At 45.8% G+C, this 21,614-nt stretch overlaps 1 protein-coding gene and 1 long non-coding RNA gene across 3 annotated transcripts in view; one reads left to right on the forward strand and one right to left on the reverse strand.

Moving 5' to 3' along the window:
- The first annotated feature begins 25 nt into the window (after positions 1–25).
- On the forward strand, positions 26–2,590 carry LOC131508787 (uncharacterized). Its single transcript, XR_009260147.1, has 3 exons — positions 26–405; positions 872–1,013; positions 2,259–2,590. It is a non-coding gene; the product is annotated as an uncharacterized LOC131508787 (long non-coding RNA).
- A 328-nt stretch (positions 2,591–2,918) lies between these two features.
- ZNF398 (zinc finger protein 398) overlaps positions 2,919–21,614 on the reverse strand; it is a 33,400-nt gene continuing 14,704 nt past the window's right edge. For both annotated transcript variants that reach the window (XM_058723926.1, XM_058723925.1), the window contains exons 5-6: positions 12,433–12,546; positions 2,919–11,414 (exon numbers count right to left, since the gene is read on the reverse strand). In XM_058723926.1, the coding sequence (XP_058579909.1) occupies positions 10,261–11,414; positions 12,433–12,546 (1,268 nt within the window). In that variant the 3' untranslated portion in view covers positions 2,919–10,260. The remainder of the gene's footprint in view (positions 11,415–12,432; positions 12,547–21,614) is intronic.

The raw sequence follows: 21,614 nt of genomic DNA on the forward strand, positions 1-21,614 counted from the left end.
GGGACCGGCGGGGGCCACTTCGGGGCCTGGGCCACGCCCACCGCCGCCCCCCAGGTGGCCCTGGGTGGATATGCTCGTTGGATCCCTGCGTGTGGGATGCCTGGCCCCAGAGTCCCAAACAATGCCGGGTCCCGATTTCTGTTAATGCTGCAAATATGTTTTGGGCATCCCCAAGGGAAATGGTGTCTGACCCTACTGAAAAATTTGCAAGAGTAACTGTGCCTGCGGACTGTATCTTCTGGCCTTTCCCCTTCCCTCGTTCCTTTACGGGCTTTACCTCCCACTCTCCCTCCCTCTTCCCACTCCAAATTTACCGCGACCAATTCCAGGCCTTTGCATTGGTCTGGATGACAGAGAAGTGATCTGGGCCAACGTGTCAGAAGAGGGCCGAACTCTTCCTCCCAGGTAAGGTGCACCGTATTTTAATAGCAGCCTCTTCCAAAACCTTTAAATATAGGTCAACATCACTTTGAAACGTCCAGTTAAATCAGAGGAGGAACCAGGGGGAGGCCCTGGTAGGCTGATGGAGATTAGGGTGAGGGGGAAATTCACTCATTCATTCCACAAATATTTACTGAGCAGCTACTATGTGCCCCCTACTGCTTAGGCAGAGGGTGGGCTTTGGAGTTGGATATACCTGAGTTTAAGTTCCAAAATCACCACTCGCTAGCTGTGACCGTGAGCAGTTTAACTTCTGACCTTCCCCTCAGTCACTTCCTATAGAAATGAAGCAAATGTCTACTCCACAGCTGTAAAATCAAATGAGACGGGAACAGTGCTTAGCACATAATAGGCACCCAACTAAGGTAGTTACCCCCCAAAGATGTCTTACAATTATCCTTAAAATTGTATCTACTTTGTCTTCCTAAAGGACTAGTTCCTCTCTTCTAAAGACCAAGATCTCCAAAGCTACTTACTGCCCTGTGGAGAGGCAGGCCTGCCACAGAATCACCCCAGACTGGTACCCTTTGGTCCCATTGCACTTAGTAAAATAAAGGGCATTATTGGCCCAGGTGAGACCTGTGCTTACAGCATCATATTCCGATGAATAATTATCAAGTGGTTTCTCTGTTAGACACCCTTTCCAGATACAGAATGAGTCTCTTGTGGACAGTCATATCCTCAAGGAGCTTACAGGCTAGTGAAGGTTCTATTCCCTGCATGATAAGCTCGAAGCTACTCAACTCAAACAGAATTTAAATGTACAGCTTTCACTGTACCAGCATTATTCTAGAACAATCATGCTTGGTGACCACAGGCCACAAAAACCAGTGGTAGCTACAGCTGGGTGGGAGGGAGGGAAGGGGGGGTGGGGCGGGGCGGGGGAGAATGCATCAGGGACACCTCCCAAAAGGAAAACAAGAAGGGCCCGAGGAAGGGGCTGCTGGAACAGCACTGCCCACAGACCCTCTGTTGGGTACTCCAGTGACCGATGGCCTGATGGGCTGAGGGCTGTGCTAGGAAGGCGGGGAGATCTCATACTGGGAGGGCTGTCCGGTCATTAGACCTGTTTCTCTGAGTCACTGGGTAACCAAGAGGCAGTTTAAATTATTGAGGGGCAGAGTAAGCAGCTGGACAATGTGGATTATAAAATGTCAAGTATTGTTGTTAATAAACAGCTCTTGTGAGGGAAAGAGACCCAGGCTGTGGACCCTCTGTCTCTCTGGTGGGAACTGCTTTTCATCTCCTCACTAGAAGTTCCATAACTACTGCTCTGGACAGGGTGTTTGAAGTGATAGATGCTGAACCAGAGGATGTGGGAGAGGCCAAAGGAGAGGGCATTCATAAATGCCAGAACATTTATGTGTCGTGATGGGTCATTTTGCGCATCAACTTGGTCGGGCCCAAGAATGGCCGGATGGTTGGTAAAACATTATTTCTGGGTGTGCCTAGGAGGGTGTTTCCAGAAAAAAATTAGCATTTGAATTGGTAGACTGATTATGGAGAAGATACCCTCATCCAAGTCATTGAGGGCCTGAATAAAACAAAGAGGCAGGGGAAGGGCAGATTAACTCCTTCCTTGAGCTGCGACATCTATCTCCTCCCGCCCTTGGACATCACCTCTCCGGGTTCTTAGGCCTCTGGACTCAGAATGAATTGCACAACTGGCCTTCCTGGTATTCCAGCTTGCAAAGGGCAGATCATAGGACTTCGGGACCTCCGTAAATGCATGAGCTAATTCCTAGAATGTATCTCCATATACCGTTTTAGTTCTTTTTCTCCGGAGAATCCCATCACGTGTGTCTATCACTTCCTAGGTATTCCTGCTGCCCCCATGCACTCCACGCCCCTTCAACAACCACAAGCTTTATTTGAGGAAGGGAACCTCCAGATTCACTCAGCGAAGCCAACAGGGTAACCGGATTTGCACTCCTATCTCCGTGGTCTCCCCACGCCTAATTTACCAAGCAGGCTTAGGGCCTACAGTGTAACCCACGGGAAGGAGAACAGAGCAGCGGCAGGTCCCCTCACCTGCTGGCGTGTCTGTGGTGACAACTTCCTGTCTTCACGTTAGGCTCTAGTGCTGCCAACCTCCAAGGAAGGGTAACCTGTGGGTGTCAAAGTCTCTGATATCCTAAGTGTGACTAAAAATCAGGCAGGGCTGGGGTGCCTGGGTGGCTTGGTCGGTTAAGTGTCCGACTTCGGCTCAGGTCATGATCTCACGGTCCGTGAGTTCGAGCCCCGCGTCGGGCTCTGTGCTGACCGCTCGGAGCCTGGAGCCTGTTTCAGATTCTGTGTCTCCCTCTCTCTCTGCTCCTCCCCTGTTCATGCTCTGTCTCTCTCTGTCTCAAAAATAAATAAACGTTAAAAAAAAATTATAACAAAAAAAATCAGGCAGGGCTTATGGAGGGGCGGGCACTGCAGGGAGAGGTGATAAAGCTCCGGCTACTTGAAGAGGCAGAGTGCTGATGGCAGGGTCACAGAAAAATGTTTTGTATTCTACAGTTTTAAGGTCAGTTTGCTCTCCCTAATGAGTTTCCAACATACTTGCCCTTTCAGACCCACCTTTACCAACGTTTTTATTCAAACTTCAGTGTGCGCGTGCATGCACACACACATTCCCTCTTTCTCACTAACTTCTGAGAATTCCTGCTTTGCAGAAAGTTTAGAGAAAATACTTTTTCCCTCCTGAGTTTATTCTCAGCCTATTTCAAGTAGGCATTTCATCACCTTCTTTACAAGTCTTGGCACAGCAGATGAGTGAAGTTCCCTGGCTCCTCTTCGGTTCTTAATGACTACGGTACTTTGCTCAGTGTCAATAAATATGTGATTGCTTGGGTGCCTGAGTTAGCTACTCAACAGTTCTACTGCGACAGGTGTCCAGGGCTTAGAAACTCTGTGCATGCAGAAGACAGGTTTTGTGTTGGTAAATTAACAATCGCAGTATGTTCTCTTGAATCCTCCCGACGGGCGTCACTTCAACTTTTAAGTGTGGATTTGATTATTAAAAATGGTCAAAATTCATTCCAAATGAAGTCCAGTGCTCCTATACTGGTTTTCCTAAATGCGACAAATAAGGTGTGAAACCCCGTATTATTGTTAAAGCCGAGCCGGTAAGGACATCACCAAGATCCCTTTTCATTCTTCATCAAACTGCTAGTGTCACAATGCGAGTCAGGGTACACTGCAGGCATCGAAACGGATCCCATCTGGGCTCGTCCGGTATGCTGACAGTGTGTCACACACCAGGTCTCTCTGGCCAGAGCCCGCAGTGGGCGCAGCGGAGAGAATGCGGCTTTTCCCGCGGCCTCTAGAGGTCCTACCGACTGCGATCAGTCAGAACTTTTTCAACCACCATGCCCATAGCCTTACTTCCTACGAAATTAGGACGGCCCGTTGTGGATTCAGTGACCCTTTATGAATCTCCGATCCACAGCTCCCTGCTCCAGTAAAGCAGGCTAACTGCTCATTTCCAGTCCAAGAATTCACTTTCTTGTTCTAGGATCTTCTAAACTTGCAGGCACAGTAGAATCGCGTGGGGGGAACTTAAAAAAAAACAAAACACCCAGGCTCCACCCCAGGAAAATTAGATCATGCCAGGGTGGGCCCTGGCACAAATTTATTTTTTAAGGTCCCCGGCTTTGTCTCACGTTCAGCCGAGATCAAAACAGTGTGCCTGTCTCCGCCTTACAGGATCACCCTGTGGCAATGAGCATCCCGAATTAGTACTTATTGGCTAATAAACATGGGACGGATTGAACTATTCTTGTCCATTGTTTTTATCCTGCTGTTTACTCGGTGAGCTTGGCTTGTAGATATTGTTTTTCTTACACAATTTTTTTACAACTACAATTCAACGCCAAGAACTGCCTTATGTAGACTGCTTTCTGTACTTCCTTGATTTTGAATTCAGCCTGTTTAGCCCGGTCTCTCCAGTAATGTGCCTGCCTTTCTAATTTGTTTCAATTCCTCATATACATAAAACTGGTTATCTGGCATAAGTTGCTGGTAGAAGTGAACGCATTATATAGGTCTGACACTTTCTGCATCAAGCTTTGTTTTCAGTCTCTGCTCACACAGACTGTTCTTCCCACTGCTTCCCAAATTGCCGTCTCGGGCCAGCTTCTCCCCAGCACAGGCAGGCAGACTGGAAGCGAAGAAACAACTGCTGCCTGGCCTTGAACGAAAAGATGCACCAACAACATCCAGGAAATTGTTTAACTGGTCAACAAGTAATTCTGCATCGATGTCAACACTTTCTTAGGCCTGCAGTATGTTTCAAAGTGCTTTCAAAGACCTTTCCTCATTTGAGTGACCTATGTAAAGTTAGTAAAGTGGGCATTATCCTCATACTAGGAATGAGAAAACCAAAATGAGATTGAAACTCTGGCCTCCTGACTTCCTTTCCAAGAATTTTTTCATTACGATTAGCCTTATTCTTATCAAAGCATTATAGATGCTGGACATAAAGTATTTTACATTACAAACACGGGGAGGAAGAACCACTTTCCAAAAAGAACCACTGAATGGCCCCAGTACCCTAGATCCATCATTGTTATTTTGGTATGCCTTCTTTTTGTTTTCCTGTGCTTTAAGTAAAATGCAGTCGAATGTGTATTTAAAACAAAATGTTATAGTTTTGCTGGAATTTTGTCAGTTTGTATGGCTTTGGAGTAATTATAATACGGTTAGAGTAAGAGTCTAAGAATGCATACCTCTCCAAGGTGTTTATTCTACTGTGTCAGATGCAATCTCTCAACAGGGCAGAATCTGGGGAGAAACCAGACAAGGAAAACAGGACCCAGATGTAAAATGTTAAATTCCATGATTTTGGAGTTGGAAGAACCATCGTGTTCTGTCTGCATATTAGAATTAGGAAGATGAGACCTACAAATTAAGTGGCTTGCTCCCTATCAAGTTAAGTAGTGTTCAGCTTGGCCAGAATCCCATTTTTAACTCCTGCTCAGGTGGTCTTTCCACTGGATGATTACGCACTGAACACCCATGTCCCTATCAGCACGTGGCCCGTGAGGGATACAAAACAGGATATGGCCCGTGTTCTTGGTTATTAGCTCACTTTTTAGACCAGTTTCAAGATTTTACAGTAAATAATGGCTTTGCTATTAAAGCCACATAGCTCAATGAGACTTTATCAAATATTTCAAATGTACCTGGCAGTTTTTGAGAGCATTGCAGCACACTGCTTCTGAGGCTTCTCTGATTGGGCCATATCTCTCTGCCTCCTTTAGTGGTTGATTGGCCCTAGGGGTGAAATACTTTTTTGTTTCGAAGAGACAACTTGACCTAGCTGACAGAAGTCATTGTGTATGCGTACATACAGGATCATGGCCAGAGTTACACATTTGAAAAGAAACTAGAGCGGGGCCAGAAAGGGAGGAGTTAACACCTTAGAAGGCAAGAGATTGCTCACGTTGCAAGATACGTAAATAGTACCTTCTAGTTCCCTTATGGTGGGGACAATAAGCTCTGGTCTCTTAAAGTCCTAATGAAGTAGACGTCTTTGAAACAGAGACTGTCCCCTGTCCTGGTGGTGCCAGAAATACAACCCTGTGCCACCGTTTGCCCATTCCCAGGCCCACAGACCCTGGTGCAGGAAGCACAGGACGTTTCCTCCTGACCACAGCTGACTGAACCAAGATGAACATGCAACCCAAGGGCAGCCAATCCAAGGGTTGGCTGGAAACCTGTGTGACCTGGTATAGAAAGGGGAGCTGGGCCACATCGCATGCTTTAGAATCTGAAGAAAAAAAAGAATCAGAGCCACGTGGGGCCAAGGTACACAGAAACCTGTGGGAACCAGGAGGTACAGGAAAGACGGAATACAAGAACAGGTTAAACAGAAGCAAAAGACGGCGGTCAAAAAGCTGAGACATCAGGCAATTAAGTGCTTCTGTAGAGCAGCCCAGACTTAGGATCGTCTCTCCAGTCGGTCCCGTAACCTTTCTGGATACTTTCCGTACTGACCCCTGTGTTGGCAGGCTCTGAGCTAAGCACTTCACACAGGCTTCCTTTTCCTCTAAGCCCCAAACCCTCTTGAGACCTAGATGTCATTCCATTTTACAGATAAGGAAACTAGGCTCATGATGGTTACATAGCATATGTTATGATATTTCTGATGATGCTAGGACTTGAATACAGGTCTGACTCAGAGTCTGTGCCCATTAAGCTCTACTAATCCACGTGTGTCCTTCAGTTAAGGCCCTGTGCATTTCCCCCTCCCCCTCTTCCTCCTCCCCTCCCTGCCAGTTTGACCTAACTTGAGGTTCTTTTGCTTAAAGAACCTGGTACTTCCCTACTCAAAGGATGTCCTATGTATAGACCCTGTGAGTTTGTAGAGTTAATGGAACAGGGTCAAAGCATCCACCAAACACACAGAAGAAACCTATCTGATGATAACAGAGTTCCTCGTCTATAAGAGCCATTTGGGGAAAGACTTGCTTTGACTCATTGCTATTAAGCAGCCCTCAGACAGCTTTTTGTTGTCTAAGAAGCTTCGATATGGGGTGGAAGGTGGGGGGAAGGACCAGGGTGTTCTGACTCTCCTCGGAGAAAACCTGAGCAGAAACTGGGTTCTCCATCCCATGTTATGAATAAAGGAACCTGGGTCCTTTATTATCAACAAAGTTTTTGTGGACTGAGACAGTGAACGTTTGTTATTCCCCAGTAAGCAGCCATCTGATCTCATCCTGGTTGAGATGGGCATGGTCACCCAAGTCTTTCCGAAACGCTCCAAAAAGCAGCCCAGCAGTCTCCCACTGGAACCTTGCAGTCTTAGTTACGTAAAGCATTGCTCTAGCCAGAGCCCAGCTACCGTGTTTCCAATATTAAAAATCCAGCAGAAAGGACCAGAGTCTTCTTTCGCTTTCTAGACAAGCAATCAACTTCCATTTATTTTCACACCTGTGGCTGAAACAGAGGCTCATCTAATGGTGACAATGAAAAACTTGGCAAGCAAAGAGTGAATCTGGTTAGAGTCAATATCTGGATCTACTCCAAGGGGATATGCCTATTTGTACGTGACATACCTCTTAGCCCAGGGGCAGACGGAGAGCACATTTCTGGGTTCTTGTCTTTCCTATCTTGTCTGGTCATGACAACCAATCCTCAGCTACTTCAACTTCAGTTAAATGGTCTCTCTCAAGAGCCCTCGATGGACCAAGTTTCTCCACACTCTGAAACCTTTCTGTTGGACTTAAGTTTTCCACCGATACATTTATGCATCCGCTCAGGAATCTTAAGCAAACAAACTCTAGAGCTGGCCCGGAGTTCTACCTGTTAGAGGATCAGTGCAGGGAAAGGAGACCAGAATGCACAATCGAAAACCCCTGGTGTGTATGGGGCTGAGGAGTAGAACACGGACTTCCATCTTTCTGGCATGGCCCTGCCCATTCCCTGTCATTCAGCTTCATGGCTATTGCCATGGCATTTGAACCACCTCATTGATATTTGAACCGTGTTCAACTTCTTGCCAGAGCGTGGGTCCCTGCTGACTACAGTTCCTTGCAGAAAAGACTGTGGGATGTATTTGTAGCATTTTAACCCACAGGTCTCTCTCATTAACAAGCTCTGTACCCTCGTTAAATCTTTGAGTAGAGAGTTTCTGACGTTATCTAGACCAGCACCACACCTAATGTAGGAATCCCTTTCTAGCACACCCTGGCAAATATTCAAATCCTTCCAGAAAAGGGAACTCACCACCTAAAGGTAGTGCTTTGATTCTTGTCCCCTTTAATGAGGAGACAAGGTTCAAACCAGAGCTGGATCTCACACCAAGTTCCTAGTAGGTCACCAGTGAAGCTGGAACCCTGGCTTTGGAAGCCCCAAAGCCCCTACATTTACCTACAGTATTGGTCTAGATTCTAACTAGAAAGCACTAATCCCAATATGCTGGGGTTCTTTTCATCAGTTGTCCTGGTTTGTTCTACACTGGATTTTCTCATTGCCTTCAGACTATAAGTTATGGCAGGGAATCGGGTCTCACACTCATTCTTAGATCTCCTGTGATCCCTGGTATTGTGAATGCCACAGAGCAGATGTTTCATAAATGCAATTGTCCTCTAAGGGCAGCATGTTCAGACAGAGCCTTCCCAGGAGCAAAGCTAGCCAGGGCAAAACCTTTTTCCTAGTGTGTTTATGCATAGCTAGGCTGGGTGAAGGCTGGGCTAGATGATAAGGGAAAAATGGGTGCCTCCCTTATCATTTCATCAAGAAACTGTCCTAAGTACTTGCAGACCTTGTTTCCAGGCATCTGAGAAAGATTCAGGGGAAACAAGAGAGGGTAGGAATCAACAGCGTTACAGCCCAAGACTTAGGGCAGTCTCTTCCACCTCAGGCTCCCAGCCGGAATAAAACAAATCGAGTTTGGTCAAGTTTCAACAAGAACGTCTCTGCTTGGATTTGGGGGGTCTTATTTGGCTTCGCCTGGAGAGAAGCCAGAGTTAGAGAGAGAATTTTGGCAGAAGAAATGAACCACGAGTTTTGTTAATTTCTTTGTTAATTTCACTTTTTTTTCCTTCCACCAGCCTCATCATTTTGCAGATGAAAATTTGCAGTCTGTACAGGGAAAGGGACTTACGTCCCACTGCAAAGCCACTTAGTAGCAGGACCACACTCCGACGCCCTCCTCTGACTGAATGATCTCGAGCACATGGGAGCCAAGGTCCCTAAAAGCAGAACAGGCAAGAAGGGGCTGTCCTTGTCTGTACTGGTGCTTAGTGCTCAGGGACTCACAAAGCCCTTCAGTCTGCCCACTGCCAATGGGGAGAGCCGGAAGGGGCGCGCAGACACTGATAACTCAAGAAAGCTGCAGGAGAGCACCATCATCTCACTACTGAGGAAAGGAAAGCTGAGAGCCACGGGCACTTTCTGAAACTCCGTAACGCTTCTGGAAAGTGCCGTGATCTTTTCTGCTGATGACTGTCAAGAAGATGAGACAGCAGGAATGGAAAAACCAGCTTATTAGCTTGGAAATAAGGAAAATCTGACATAAATTTTTATGTCATGGTTCAGGCACAAATTTCAGGCTGTTCTGTCATTTCTCTGGGCTCTCTAGATTTTAAAGCTGGGGCTAAGGACACTGCTCCCGCTTTTTTAACGAGGACCTCCACAAAGGCTCCTAGCAGTTTAAATGCCAGTAAGATCCTGAACTCTTCAAACCAAACTATTCAAAGTCAGGAACTGTTCTCCTTAAGGAGCTTTTAAAGTCAGGCTTCTTGCTCCCCCGATATTAACAAAATGTATTAAAAGAATTAATCTAGGAAACCTAGGAAGGCAGTCTTGAATTCTCATCTTGGGAGAGGCAGTACATCAGCACAGGAGCAGATTTTAGCTGGTGTCAGGAAGGGGCATACGCGACCCAGGCTCCAGCACTCCCTCCTAACAACCATCTCACCATCAAGGAATTAACCAGAGGTTCGGTGAGACATTCTCATGCCTCAGGATGGGCTTCGAACTTTGGAGGCTCTTCCTACCTAGAGCCACAATCATTATCACCTTACGACCCTGTGATGGATTACCAGAGGACAAATCTTGCTTCCTAACCTCTCTGCAACATTCGTATATAACATTCTTATACAACTTCTGCTTAGGTAATACTTTTGAAACAATCGGGATGCTGGGTCCCTTTCCAGGTCTTTCTGGGTTTCAGAGTGTGGTGTTCTTGTAATGTTGTCAAGTTCCAAATTCCGGCCTGTCTGTAGTCAAGTGTGTAAGATCCCAAACTCACGGACGTGCCACACGGCGATCACTGCAGAGGGCCCAAGGGCCAGCGGGCACGGAGAACCGCGAAAGGAGCGAGATTTACAAAACTCCCCCTCCGCTCCCTTCCCCGTACCACTGACTGGTCTCTAGACCTTCGGTGTTAACGCCCAGGCCAGAAGTCTCGAGCCCAGTTAGGAGCGGCCCCGGGGGGTCGGGCGGCTGTCCAGAGGGGTCGCTGTCGCCCGCACAGCCCCCGCTGTGGCCCGAGCGCAGGTGGTCCTTGAGCGTCTGCTTGTAGCGGAAGCTCCTGCCGCAGTAGGCGCAGGGGTAGGGCCGCTCGCCCGTGTGGATGCGCTGGTGCTTCATGAGGTGGTGCTTGCGGATGAAGCTCTTGCCGCAGTGCGCGCAGCTGAAGGGCCGCTCGCCCGTGTGCAGCCGCCGGTGGTTCAGCAGGTGCTCCTTGCGCATGAAGCTCTTACTGCAGTCAGTGCACGGGTAAGGGCGCTCGCCCGTGTGGATCATCTGGTGGCGAATCAGGGCCGAGTGGCCATTGAAGTCAATGCCGCACTGGGGGCAGGAGAAAGGCCGCTCCTGCGCGTGCCCCCGCTGGTGCAGCAGGAGGCTGATTTTCAGGCTGAAGCTCCGGCCGCACTGCGCGCAGCGGAAGGGCCTCTCGCTCGCGTGCGCTCGCCGGTGGCTGGTGAGCCGGGCCTGGTCCGCGAAGCGCTTGGGGCAGTCGGGACAGGGGAAGGGGCGCTCGGTGCTGTTATGGACCCGGAGGTGGTAGGTGAGTCTTGAAGGGTGAGTGAAAGTTCTGGCGCAGTGCGGGCAGGTGGGGGGCGTGTCACTGGCGTGGGGCTGGGAGCTGCTGCTGAGGTCGGCCTGCTGGGGAAAGTGCTTAGGGCACTGGGCACAGGACAAGGGGTGCTCACCTGTGTGGCTGCACTGGTGGGTCAGCAACATGTCTTGGCTGAGGCTCTTGCCACAGTGGTGGCACGAAAATACCTGTTCCCCGGCCGGAGGCGGCAGGGGGTAGCTGCCCAACTGCGTGAAAGTCACTTGTCCCTCAGAGGCTTCGGCCAGGTCGGCGGCTGGACGTCCAAAAGGTGCCATGGACGCAGACGGCTGGCTTTTGAAAGCCACATCGGAAAAAGCGTCCTTCGCTGCCGGTGGTGGAGAAGAGAAGGTGACGGGAACCTCGGGGCACAGGGAGGCTCGGGCAAGGCCTTCAGCTTTGATGACAAGCTCCTCATCTGAAAGAAAGGACTCAGGGTCACCCCTGTCAACAGCCGTCTGATGGCAACTCCCGGTACAAGGCCTAAAAATGACACATTCGTCTACTCTTACTTCTCTTCGGTCGGCCAGATAAATGCTTCATGACTATTAGCTCTCTTTACTTTGCCTGAAAATCCAGTCCACGTTTCTGGCTCTGAATCTTTGCTCATTCTGCCCTCCCTTTTGTAGCCTCCATCCGTCTCTTCCCATCTTCCCAAATCACACCCGACCATGTCACGCCAATCTTGCAAGGCCCAATTCCGGCTTCACAACTGGCTAGAGGCCGCAACTAAACACCTAAACTAAAACTAATGGATCTTCTCCAAACTCCTGATTTCTCTTATAGAAGTCATCCACCCCACTCACCCTGGAGACTTAACAGTGGGCATGCCCAGTCCTGGGGTGGGGGGAGGTGTCCGATATAAATATCTGGAAGAGCACCAACTGGTATTTTTTATTTGTTTCCTAGAGTCTAATGGAATACAGGGCATAGAAGATATTTAAAACAGGCTGCATCAAGTCATATATATGAATGGGTTCCTTCTGACCTTGGGATTCTCTTCTACAATTCAGATGGCAAAATATAGATGGTGCTAAATCTCTGGGAAGGAAGCTATTTGCTGCTTCTGCCATCACTTTGTCCCGCGGGAGAGCTTTGTCAACACTTGCGCCTCTCCAAGGACATTCTTGTCTCTATGGCTCATCTCCTCCCCCCGTTTTTGTTCTATCCTTTCTACACAATCCTCAGCTTTCTCCCTCTAACAAATCGACTTTGTCTTTACACTTAAAAGGGTGTTTTCACACGTAAAATTCATCTTACTTTGATTTCATTATTTCTAACCTACTTGAGTGTGTCCTTTTCCCCCTTTCCCCAATCTTCTTCCCCATCCTTGCCTCCACAACACGCCCCCCCACCCCGCCCCCCACCTGCCGCTTCCTCAGTCAGTCCTGGCCCGAGCAGAATCTGGACAGGGGCATCTCCGAGTCCTCACTCACCGGCATAGGCACCCTTGTGCGGGTCACTCTCCTTGGCCTCCTGTGGGGCCCCAACCTGGGGTTCTTCCTCTTGTTTGATCCAAGACAGAATATCTGATGTTGAAATGCCAGGCTCTATTTGTGGGGAAAAGAGAATGGCCTTCAGGGCTTGACTCCAAAAGTGACAATGATCGGGTTGGTGTGCTGAACACTATGTTTTGCCCAAATATTTATCTCCAACTGGAAAACCAAAACTAAATCAGCCTTTGAAAAAAAGGCATACATCTAGAGAACCTGATTTATGTATTTTTACATGGTATACCGAAACCTATTTTCTTTCTTTTTATTTATTTAGTAAACTTTCACTCGTGGCCCCAAGATCAAGAATCAAATGCTCTGTCAACTGACCTAGCCAAGCATCCCTTGATTCACTATTTTCATTTTTTTTCAATACAGTATGAGTGCCCTAGGCACACCCACATTTCTAGAATACTTTTTAAGTTTATTTATTTTGAGAGAGAGGGCAAGTGAGGAGGGAGGGAGAGGGAGAGGGGGAGAGAGGGAGAGGGAGAGGGAGAGTGAGAGAGAGAGAGAGAGAGAGAGAGAGAGAGAGAATCCCAAGCATGCTCCACACTGCCAGTGGGGAGCCCGACACAGGGCTCAAACCCACACACTGTGAGATAGTCATGACCTGAGCCAAAACCAAGGTTGCCCACTTAACCGACTGAGCTACCCAGGTGTCCCTCACTACTTTCATTTTATTTTTTTTTTTTTATTTATTTTTTTTTTTTTTAAATTTTTTTTTTCAACGTTTTTTATTTATTTTTGGGACAGAGAGAGACAGAGCATGAATGGGGGAGGGGCAGAGAGAGAGGGAGACACAGAATCGGAAACAGGCTCCAGGCTCCGAGCCATCAGCACAGAGCCTGACGCGGGGCTCGAACTCACAGACCGCGAGATCGTGACCTGGCTGAAGTCGGACGCTTAACCGACTGCGCCACCCAGGCGCCCCTCACTACTTTCATTTTAAAACAAATCAGAGTTTTTACCTTGGAGAGGACACCCTGACATAACCTAGAATCAGTAGTGCTTTCATTTTGTTAGCACTCTTACTTCCAAAATGTTTTCACCTTCTCTCACAGCTTTTTAATGAAATAATAAAGTAGGGAATATTTTCTCCATTTCGGTAGAGAGGGCCCCCAGAGGTTAAATAAATTGCCAGTAAGGAAGTATGTATGGTGAAATGCCATATTATCAAAGGTCTGCTTTAAAATGTAGCAGGAAAAAGGCAGAAGAAACAAGATTGACCAACAAGTTTTTCTTAGATGTTAATTAAAAAACAAATACATTCCCAGAATTACAAACTTAGGCCTATTTAAACACAGATCTGACTCCTCAGAAAAATACTTTTCAGGTTCTCGGTTCTAGGCTCTAAAAGATCATAGTACTTTAAAAAATTTAAAAAAAAAATATTTTTAATGTCTATTTATTTTTGAGAGAGAGAGAGCAAGCAGGGGAAGGACAGAGAGAGGGAGACACAGACTCTGAAGCAGGCTCCAGGATCTGAGCTCTGAACTGTCAGCACAGAGCCCAATGCAGGGCTTGAACCCATGAACCACGAGATCATGACCTGAGCCAAAGTCAGATGCTTAATCGACTGAGCCACCCAAGCGCCCCTAAAAATATTTTTTAATGTTTATTTTTGAGAAAGAGGCAGAGTGTGAGCAGGGGAAGGGCAGAGAGAGGGAGACACAAAATTTGAAGCAGGCTACAGGCTCTGAGCTGTCAGTGGAGCCCGATGCAGGGCTTGAACTCACGGAACGCGAGATCATGACCTGAGCCGAAGTTGGATACTTAACCACCTGAGCTACCCAGGTGCCCCAAGATCATATTACTTTTGCCTATTAAATGATACAGCTCATTGTTCCCTGAACCCCCAGGAGAGGGAAGAATAGTGTTTCCAAGTCCCTCAGGCCTAGTGGATTCTTCTGGAAAGAAAAAAAGAACAGCCTCCAAACGCTTTGCACATAACATGCCTCATTTGGTCAGTACAGAAACAGCTGTGCTTGCTATTTGAGCCACGGCGCCTATATGGCCTTTTTTGGCCTAAAAGGACAAGCTGGCAAGCTGAGAAGGTACACAGAGTAAATTCAAACTATACTATTTCTCAAAAAAGCCTTGTAGGTAGGTTCTGGTTTTATTTGTAGCAAATGAGCAGAACTCACTGTTCTGCCCAGTGCCTTTAAAATCAGTTAGAGTCCACTGAAATTTGGTGTGCCTAAAGCAGAAATATGAGGCGGACAAGACTAAGGCCCCAAAGACTCTCAGGTTATGCAGCAAGACCAGGAAAATACAGGTTCTAGTGCACACAGCAGGTTGCCTTTCCAACTTACTGCTTTAAACTACAGGCTGAAATGTACTAAACATAGTCCAACCATATCTTTTTTTCTTCCAGATTTTATACCCACACACATATATGGAAAAGAGCAGGAGGGGACAGACTAGGTATAACGAAGAGGGTCTTTTTACAGACATCCAGAGGATGAACTATTCATCAAAACTACGAGACTTTTATTTTTTTTTTTCAACGTTTTTTGTTTTGTTTTGTTTTTTATTTATTTTTGGGACAGAGAGAGACAGAGCATGGACGGGGGAGGGTCAGAGAGAGAGGGAGACACAGAATCAGAAACAGGCTCTGAGCCATCAGCCCAGAGCCCGACGCGGGGCTCGAACTCACAGACCGCAAGATCGTGACCTGGCTGAAGTCGGACGCTTAACCGACTGCGCCACCCAGGCGCCCCAAAACTACGAGACTTTTAAAACAGTGCTTTAGAAACCTCTAAATGTGATTCAAGTGGTTTTGACTTTTTTTTTTGCGGGGGTGGGGGGGTGTAATATATTTGATGAGTTTCAATCCATTGCTCAAATTGTGCCTTCTTTGGCCAGTGGGAGCCTCTTCAGAGCGGCTCCATGTCTTTTCATATCATCAGACATCTAGTTTCTTCCATTTCTGGCATGACAGACTATCCCAGGTTCATCCTGGACATTTCCTGTTCCACGCACACAATCACTGATCTGAGAAACAGAATTTAGAGACCGCAATCTGGATGATGAGGATGCCAACAGTTAACAGGTTGTTGTTACTTCTCTTTTCAATGGACACAGCTATTGAAATACATACCTTTTAGAAAAAATGTCATGAGTTTACATTCATATTCATGATTCATATATAAGATTACACAGCTTTCATTAAATCCTTTCATTTTATACTTGTATCTTTTCTCCCTTACCTTGAAAATTTTGGTTCCTAATGACATTAATATAATCTTTGCTTTATCTGAAGACGTGTGTCAAAATAATAGCAACGTTATAAACAAAAATATGAACTCGATTTAAGATTATTTTGTGGGGCGCCTGGGTGGCTCAGTCGGTTAAGCGTCCGACTTCGGCTCAGGTCACGATCTCGCGGTCCGTGAGTTCGAGCCCCGCGTCGGGCTCTGGGCAGACGGCTCAGAGCCTGGAGCCTGTTTCCGATTCTGTGTCTCCCTCTCTCTCTGCCCCTCCCCCGTTCATGCTCTGTCTCTCTCTGTCTCAAAAATAAAAACGTTAAAAAAAAAAAAAAAAAATTTAAAAAAAAAAAAAAAAAAAAAGATTATTTTGTGACTCTTTTATATATCCTCTAGGGATATATAGTTAAAATATTACGTTTTATTTCTTAAAAAACTTTTTTTTAATGTTTATTTATTTTTGAGAGATAGAGACAGCACATGAGTGAGGGAGGGGCAGAGAGAGAGGGAAACAGAATCCGAAGCAGGCTCCAGGCTCTGAGCTGTCAGCACAGAGCCCAATGCAGGGCTCAAACCCACGAAACACCCGATCATGACCTGAGCCAAAGTCGTATGCTTAACCAACTGAGCCACCCAGGCACCTCAAATATTATGTTTTAAAGCCATTTGAAAGAAATCTATTTTATGTATTTATGTCACACATGAATTATATAGTTTAATTATTTCAGCCTATGCTTGATTTTTAAATTTTAATTGTTTTTTTTTAATTATATAAAATAATTACAAGGTAGTGCGCTTGGGTGGCTCAGTCAGTTAAGCGTCCGACTTCAGCTCCGGTCATGATCTCACAGTGTGGGAGTTTGAGCCCCGCGTCAGACTCTGTGCCGACAGCTCAGAGCCTGGAGCCTGCTTTCAATTCGGTATCTCTCTCTCTCTCTCTCTCTCTCTCTCTGCCCCTCCCCTGCTCACGTTCTCTCTCTCAAAAATAAAGAAAAAACATAAATTAATGTACAGAGATCTTTCTCATTCCTTTCTAGAGCTGTACTAGGTAGCTATACCATTGTTTATTCAAGAGTCCCCTACTGATGGGTATTTGGATTCTGTCCATGGAACGGAAACGTTGCCAGGTGAATTTGTTAAGTAGTTGTGTGAGTTAAAACCTCAGAGTTTTATCATTCCCAGGATGATTCTTGTTTTCAAACAGGATAAAGCAAAATCAAAGGGGTATCATACTGGGATGCGCCTTAATCACTGAGTTTGTATAGGAAACGATGGCCTCACTGGACTAGGGTCAACAGGCATCAACAGGGGCTAATGGCAATGCACCTGAAACCATGACCAAGGAGATCTCCCCAGAAGTGTAAGACTTAGAAACGAATTTGTTTTACTTTTGGGTCATTTTAGAATCATTGCTTGAGTTCATGGCTTCTGAACTAGAAGAAGGACAAAGATAATGGACTTTCAGTAATTATTCCATTGGAACTCCTTGGGTAGTTTTTCTCCAAAGAATTGCAAAAACTTGGGAGTTCAATATTCAAACCGTTAGTGACCAAATAATGGCCATGCCCCCCACACACCCCCACCCCCACACACAGCTGATCTGCACTTGGCCCCAATAATAGAGTTAAAGAAGAATTTCAGAAAATCTCAAGATTATATTTTTCTGTATTCTCCCATTCACCACTCTTCTCTACTGATTGTATGGAATTTTATCCAACACATCAATAGGTATCCATGACCATTGCCTAGGGAGGTATAACAATTTCTCTTTCCCTTCATTGGATTCAGATGATGGTGATAGGGACAGAATGTAACATTAATTCCAAGATATTTGGCCCTAAAAAGGAAGGGGACTCGCATGGTACCATTACTATCCTCAAATCCATTCTAGCTACATATTTTTATTATAACGCACAGTTCTTTCTAAAGCTCTAAAATGTAATACAATAATACATTATGGGCTTTATTTTATGAGAAATATGGATAAAATCCAAATTATTTCAGAAGATTAAGGTTTCTAGAAGTCCATCAATTATTCCAATATAAATACACTGACAATAATAAATTATACAATGTGTTAAAATTGATTAAAAAAATTTGTTTAGGGGTGCCTGGGTGGCTCAGATGGTTAAGCATCTGACTTCGGTTCAGGTCATGATCTCACAGTTCATGAGTTAGAGCCCTGCATCGGGTTCTGTGCTGACAGCTCGGAGCCTGGAGCCTGCTTTAGATTCTGTGTCTCCCTCTCTCTCTGCTCCTCCCTCATTCATGCTCTCTCTCTGTCTCTCAAAAATAAGTAAAAGTTTAAAAAAGTTTATTTTTAAGAAAGAGAGAGACAGAGTGCAAGCAGGGGGAGGGGGGAGGGGCAGAGAGAGAAAGAAAGTGAGAGAGAAAGAGGGAGACACAGAACCCGATGCAGGGCTCAAACTCACAAACTGAGATCAAACTGTGGCAAAGTTGGATGCTTAACCAACTGAGCCACCCAGGCACACCTAAAATTGATTTTTAAAAATATGATGTTGCTTTATGGAAGAAAAGCTGCTTGCACAAAAGTAAAAAAGCAAACAAACAAAACAAAAATGATTAGTGTTTCCATTAGAACAAGATGAAAATAGGATTTAAATGGTTAGAACTCTAAGGGAAGAGGGGCACCTGGCTGGCCTAGTCTGTAGAGTATGCAACTCTTGATCTCAGGGTCATGAGACCAAAGGATTGTGAGTTCAAGCCCCATGTTGGGTGTAGAGATTACTTTAAAACAACAACAACAACAACAACAACAACAAAACCTAAATGGAGAATAATCTATCAAAAAGATATTTTATTAGTTATGTCACTAAAGTGGCCTAAAATGAGTACCTCTGCCTAGTATTTGTATGCACCCTAATAACCAGTTTATTCTCCATTGAAAGGAATTGGGATTTTGCGTGTGTGTTAGGAGCAGAAAACTCTGCTGGGCCTGTGTTAAGGCAACAGCCTGAGCCTGCCTGTCGTCAGAAACGCCTGTTGCAAGGTTTATGTCCCTACACCAATTGGAAACTTCCCCCAAATGTTAGGAGGGCTTCGCCTGGCCTAGTTGTTTGTGCAGTGGAGGTTATGCTGAACGTTTCTTTTCCTTCTGGGAGTCCAGAACTTTGGAATATGCTAGGCAGAGGATGCCTATGTGACCAGCTCGCAGTGAAACCCTTGGATGCTAAGTCTCTAAGTTTCTCTGGGAGACAACATGCTGTGCATGTTGTCACAACTCCCTGCTGGAGGAACCGCATGTGTCCTGTGAGACTCTACTGAGAGAGACTCTCTACTGAGAGAGGACTCTGGAAGGTTCCCCTGGTTCCCTCCAGACTTTGCCCTGGGCACCTTTATCTTTGCTGGCTTTGCTCTGTATCCTTTTGCTGTAATAAACCTCAGCCCTAAGCATGACATTATGCTGAATCCTGCGTGTCCTCCTAGTGAAGGACCGAACCTGGGGGAGGCCTTGGGGACCCCCCAGAATAGACTGGAGCGTATTTTTTTTTAAGAAAACAAGTACTGAGGCAGTACTGGAAAGACACAGGAAACCATTTAAAAATCATCTCACTTGCCAAGTTGACAATTTCAGCAACCAAAAGAAAATAGGCTTAAATGAATGAAAAGGCATGAATATATGATTAAATCTATAAGGGGGGAAATATAAAGGATTCTAAAGTAGAGACATCTGAGGGGGTTTTAAAAATGCTATATATTGATCTGCCCAAATAATATAAAGCCTGTCCTCAAGTTCTGGTAAGTACCTAGGTTGATAATCACCAATGTAAGCTAAAACTGTACGGAATCAAACCAGAGCATTAAAGAAATTCAATGCTTACACTGTTTGTTAATTTTCCATAAACACGTATTAATACATTTGGTTGACCACCCACAAATGGATCCTTAAAAACCATGATAAGGGGCGCCTGGGTGGCTCAGTCGGTTAAGCATCCGACTTCAGCTCAGGTCATGATCTCATGGTTCGTGAGTTCAAGCCTCGCGTCGGGCTCTGTACTGACAGCTCGGAGCCTGGAGCCTGGAGCCTGCTTCGGATTCTGTGTCTCCCTCTTTCTGATCCTTCCCTACTCACACGCTCTCTCTCTCTCTCTCTCTCTCTCTCAAAAATAAACAAACATTAAAAAAAAAAAAACATGGTAAAAATAGAGAAACTGGCAGCTAAATGAAATTTTCATATATTATTATAAAACCAAATTATTTACACCTTTTCCATTCATCCTCAAAAATAAGATGACACACTGATTTATACTGGTTGAAAACTATGTTAGATAGCCAATAACATCAACTATGGCATAATTTCCAATAATTTCTGTAATCGAGTCACCCATCTTTGTGATATGATTTTAGATTCATTACTTAGATCCATGATATAAAGGTTCGTCAAATTCAACCTGTTTGCTTAATACCACCACCCACAGAGACTGTAGAATAACATAATGTGTGGCAGATATATACATTCTTCAAAATTCAGAGACTGTCGGGGTGCATGGGTGGCTCAGTCAGTTAAACGTCCAACTCTTGATTTCAGATCAGGTCATGATCTCAGTTTGGGAGATAAAGCCCCACGTTGGGCTCAGTGCTGACAGCGTGGAGCCTGCTTGGGATTCTCTCTCCCTCTCTCTCTCTCTCTCTGCCCCTTCGCCTGTTCGCATACTCTCTCAAAATAAAGAAACAGACATTTAAAAATAAAAAACTCAGGGCTCCTGGGTGGCTCAGTCAGTTAAGTGTCCAACTCTTGGTTTCGGCTTAGGTCATGATCTCATGGTTCGTAGGTTCGAGCACCGTGTTGGGCTCTGAACTGTCAGTGCAGAGCCTGCTTAGGATTCTATATTTCTCTTTCTCTGCCCCTCCCCTGCTCTTCTTCGTACTCTCTCTCTCTCAAAATAAATAAATAAACTTAAAAATATATATATATATTGAACTCTAGGCTAATGATATTCATACTGAACTACATATGGGGAATTTTTTTTTTTTTTTTTTTTTAAGGAGAGAGAGAGAACTCAAGCAGGGGAGAGGGGCAGAGGGAGGAAGGAAGAAAAGGAGGACAGGGAGGGAGAGAGGGGGGAGAGAGGGAGAAAATAAATGAATTTTAAGCAGGCTCCACACTGAGTGCGGGGTCAATCCCACAACCCTGGGATCATGATCTGAGCCACAATCAAGTGTTGGGCGCCACGCCAACTGAGATGACCCAGGCGCCCCTATTGGAAAATGTACTGATGTGTGTATTGAACTGGAAATACACTGAAAATAGGATGGATTGATAGGGATGCAGAGATGGATAAATACGTGTAAACTGTTAGTGACAGAATCTAGGTGGTAGGTATGTAGGTGTTCACTGTAAAATTATTTCAACTTTTCTATTTAGAAATTTTCATAATGAAACATTAGGAAAAAAATAGTGCCCGGGAGAGGGGGTGGGTTCCAAGAAAAGTTCATCTAATAGAGTGGTCTGAAGGATGAACTTTCTGTGAGCTTTCTGTCCAACAAAGAACGAAATGGTGAGCTTTTTCTGACCGCAGAGGTGGGACTTGAGACAAACAATACAACTGTACTTGGCTGAGCAGTCTTTGCACACAACAGCAGGCAGCTGCCAACCAAATAAAGTAGGGAGGGCTCATTAATGACAGCTGGCTCCCAAACCAGGTGAAGTTTGCCCAGGTGGCCATCATTGGGCTCCGCCGGTTAAGTGCATCTCTGAGGGACCCTGCGGACGCCCACCGCCCCCCCACCATTTCTGACCCGCCCGGTGTATATTCACTGAAGCCACTTCCCTCCAGGAAAGCATTACCGCTTCCCCTGCCATCTAAGGATGTTAATTTTACCAGATAATTAGGTGTGGGAACCTGTCACGGAACACCATGAATAGCCCTCAGAGGTGCGGTAGTCGTGGGGACA

The sequence above is a fragment of the Neofelis nebulosa genome, chromosome 4 (assembly GCF_028018385.1).
Source record: "Neofelis nebulosa isolate mNeoNeb1 chromosome 4, mNeoNeb1.pri, whole genome shotgun sequence".
NCBI classification, from domain to species: Eukaryota; Metazoa; Chordata; class Mammalia; order Carnivora; family Felidae; genus Neofelis; species Neofelis nebulosa.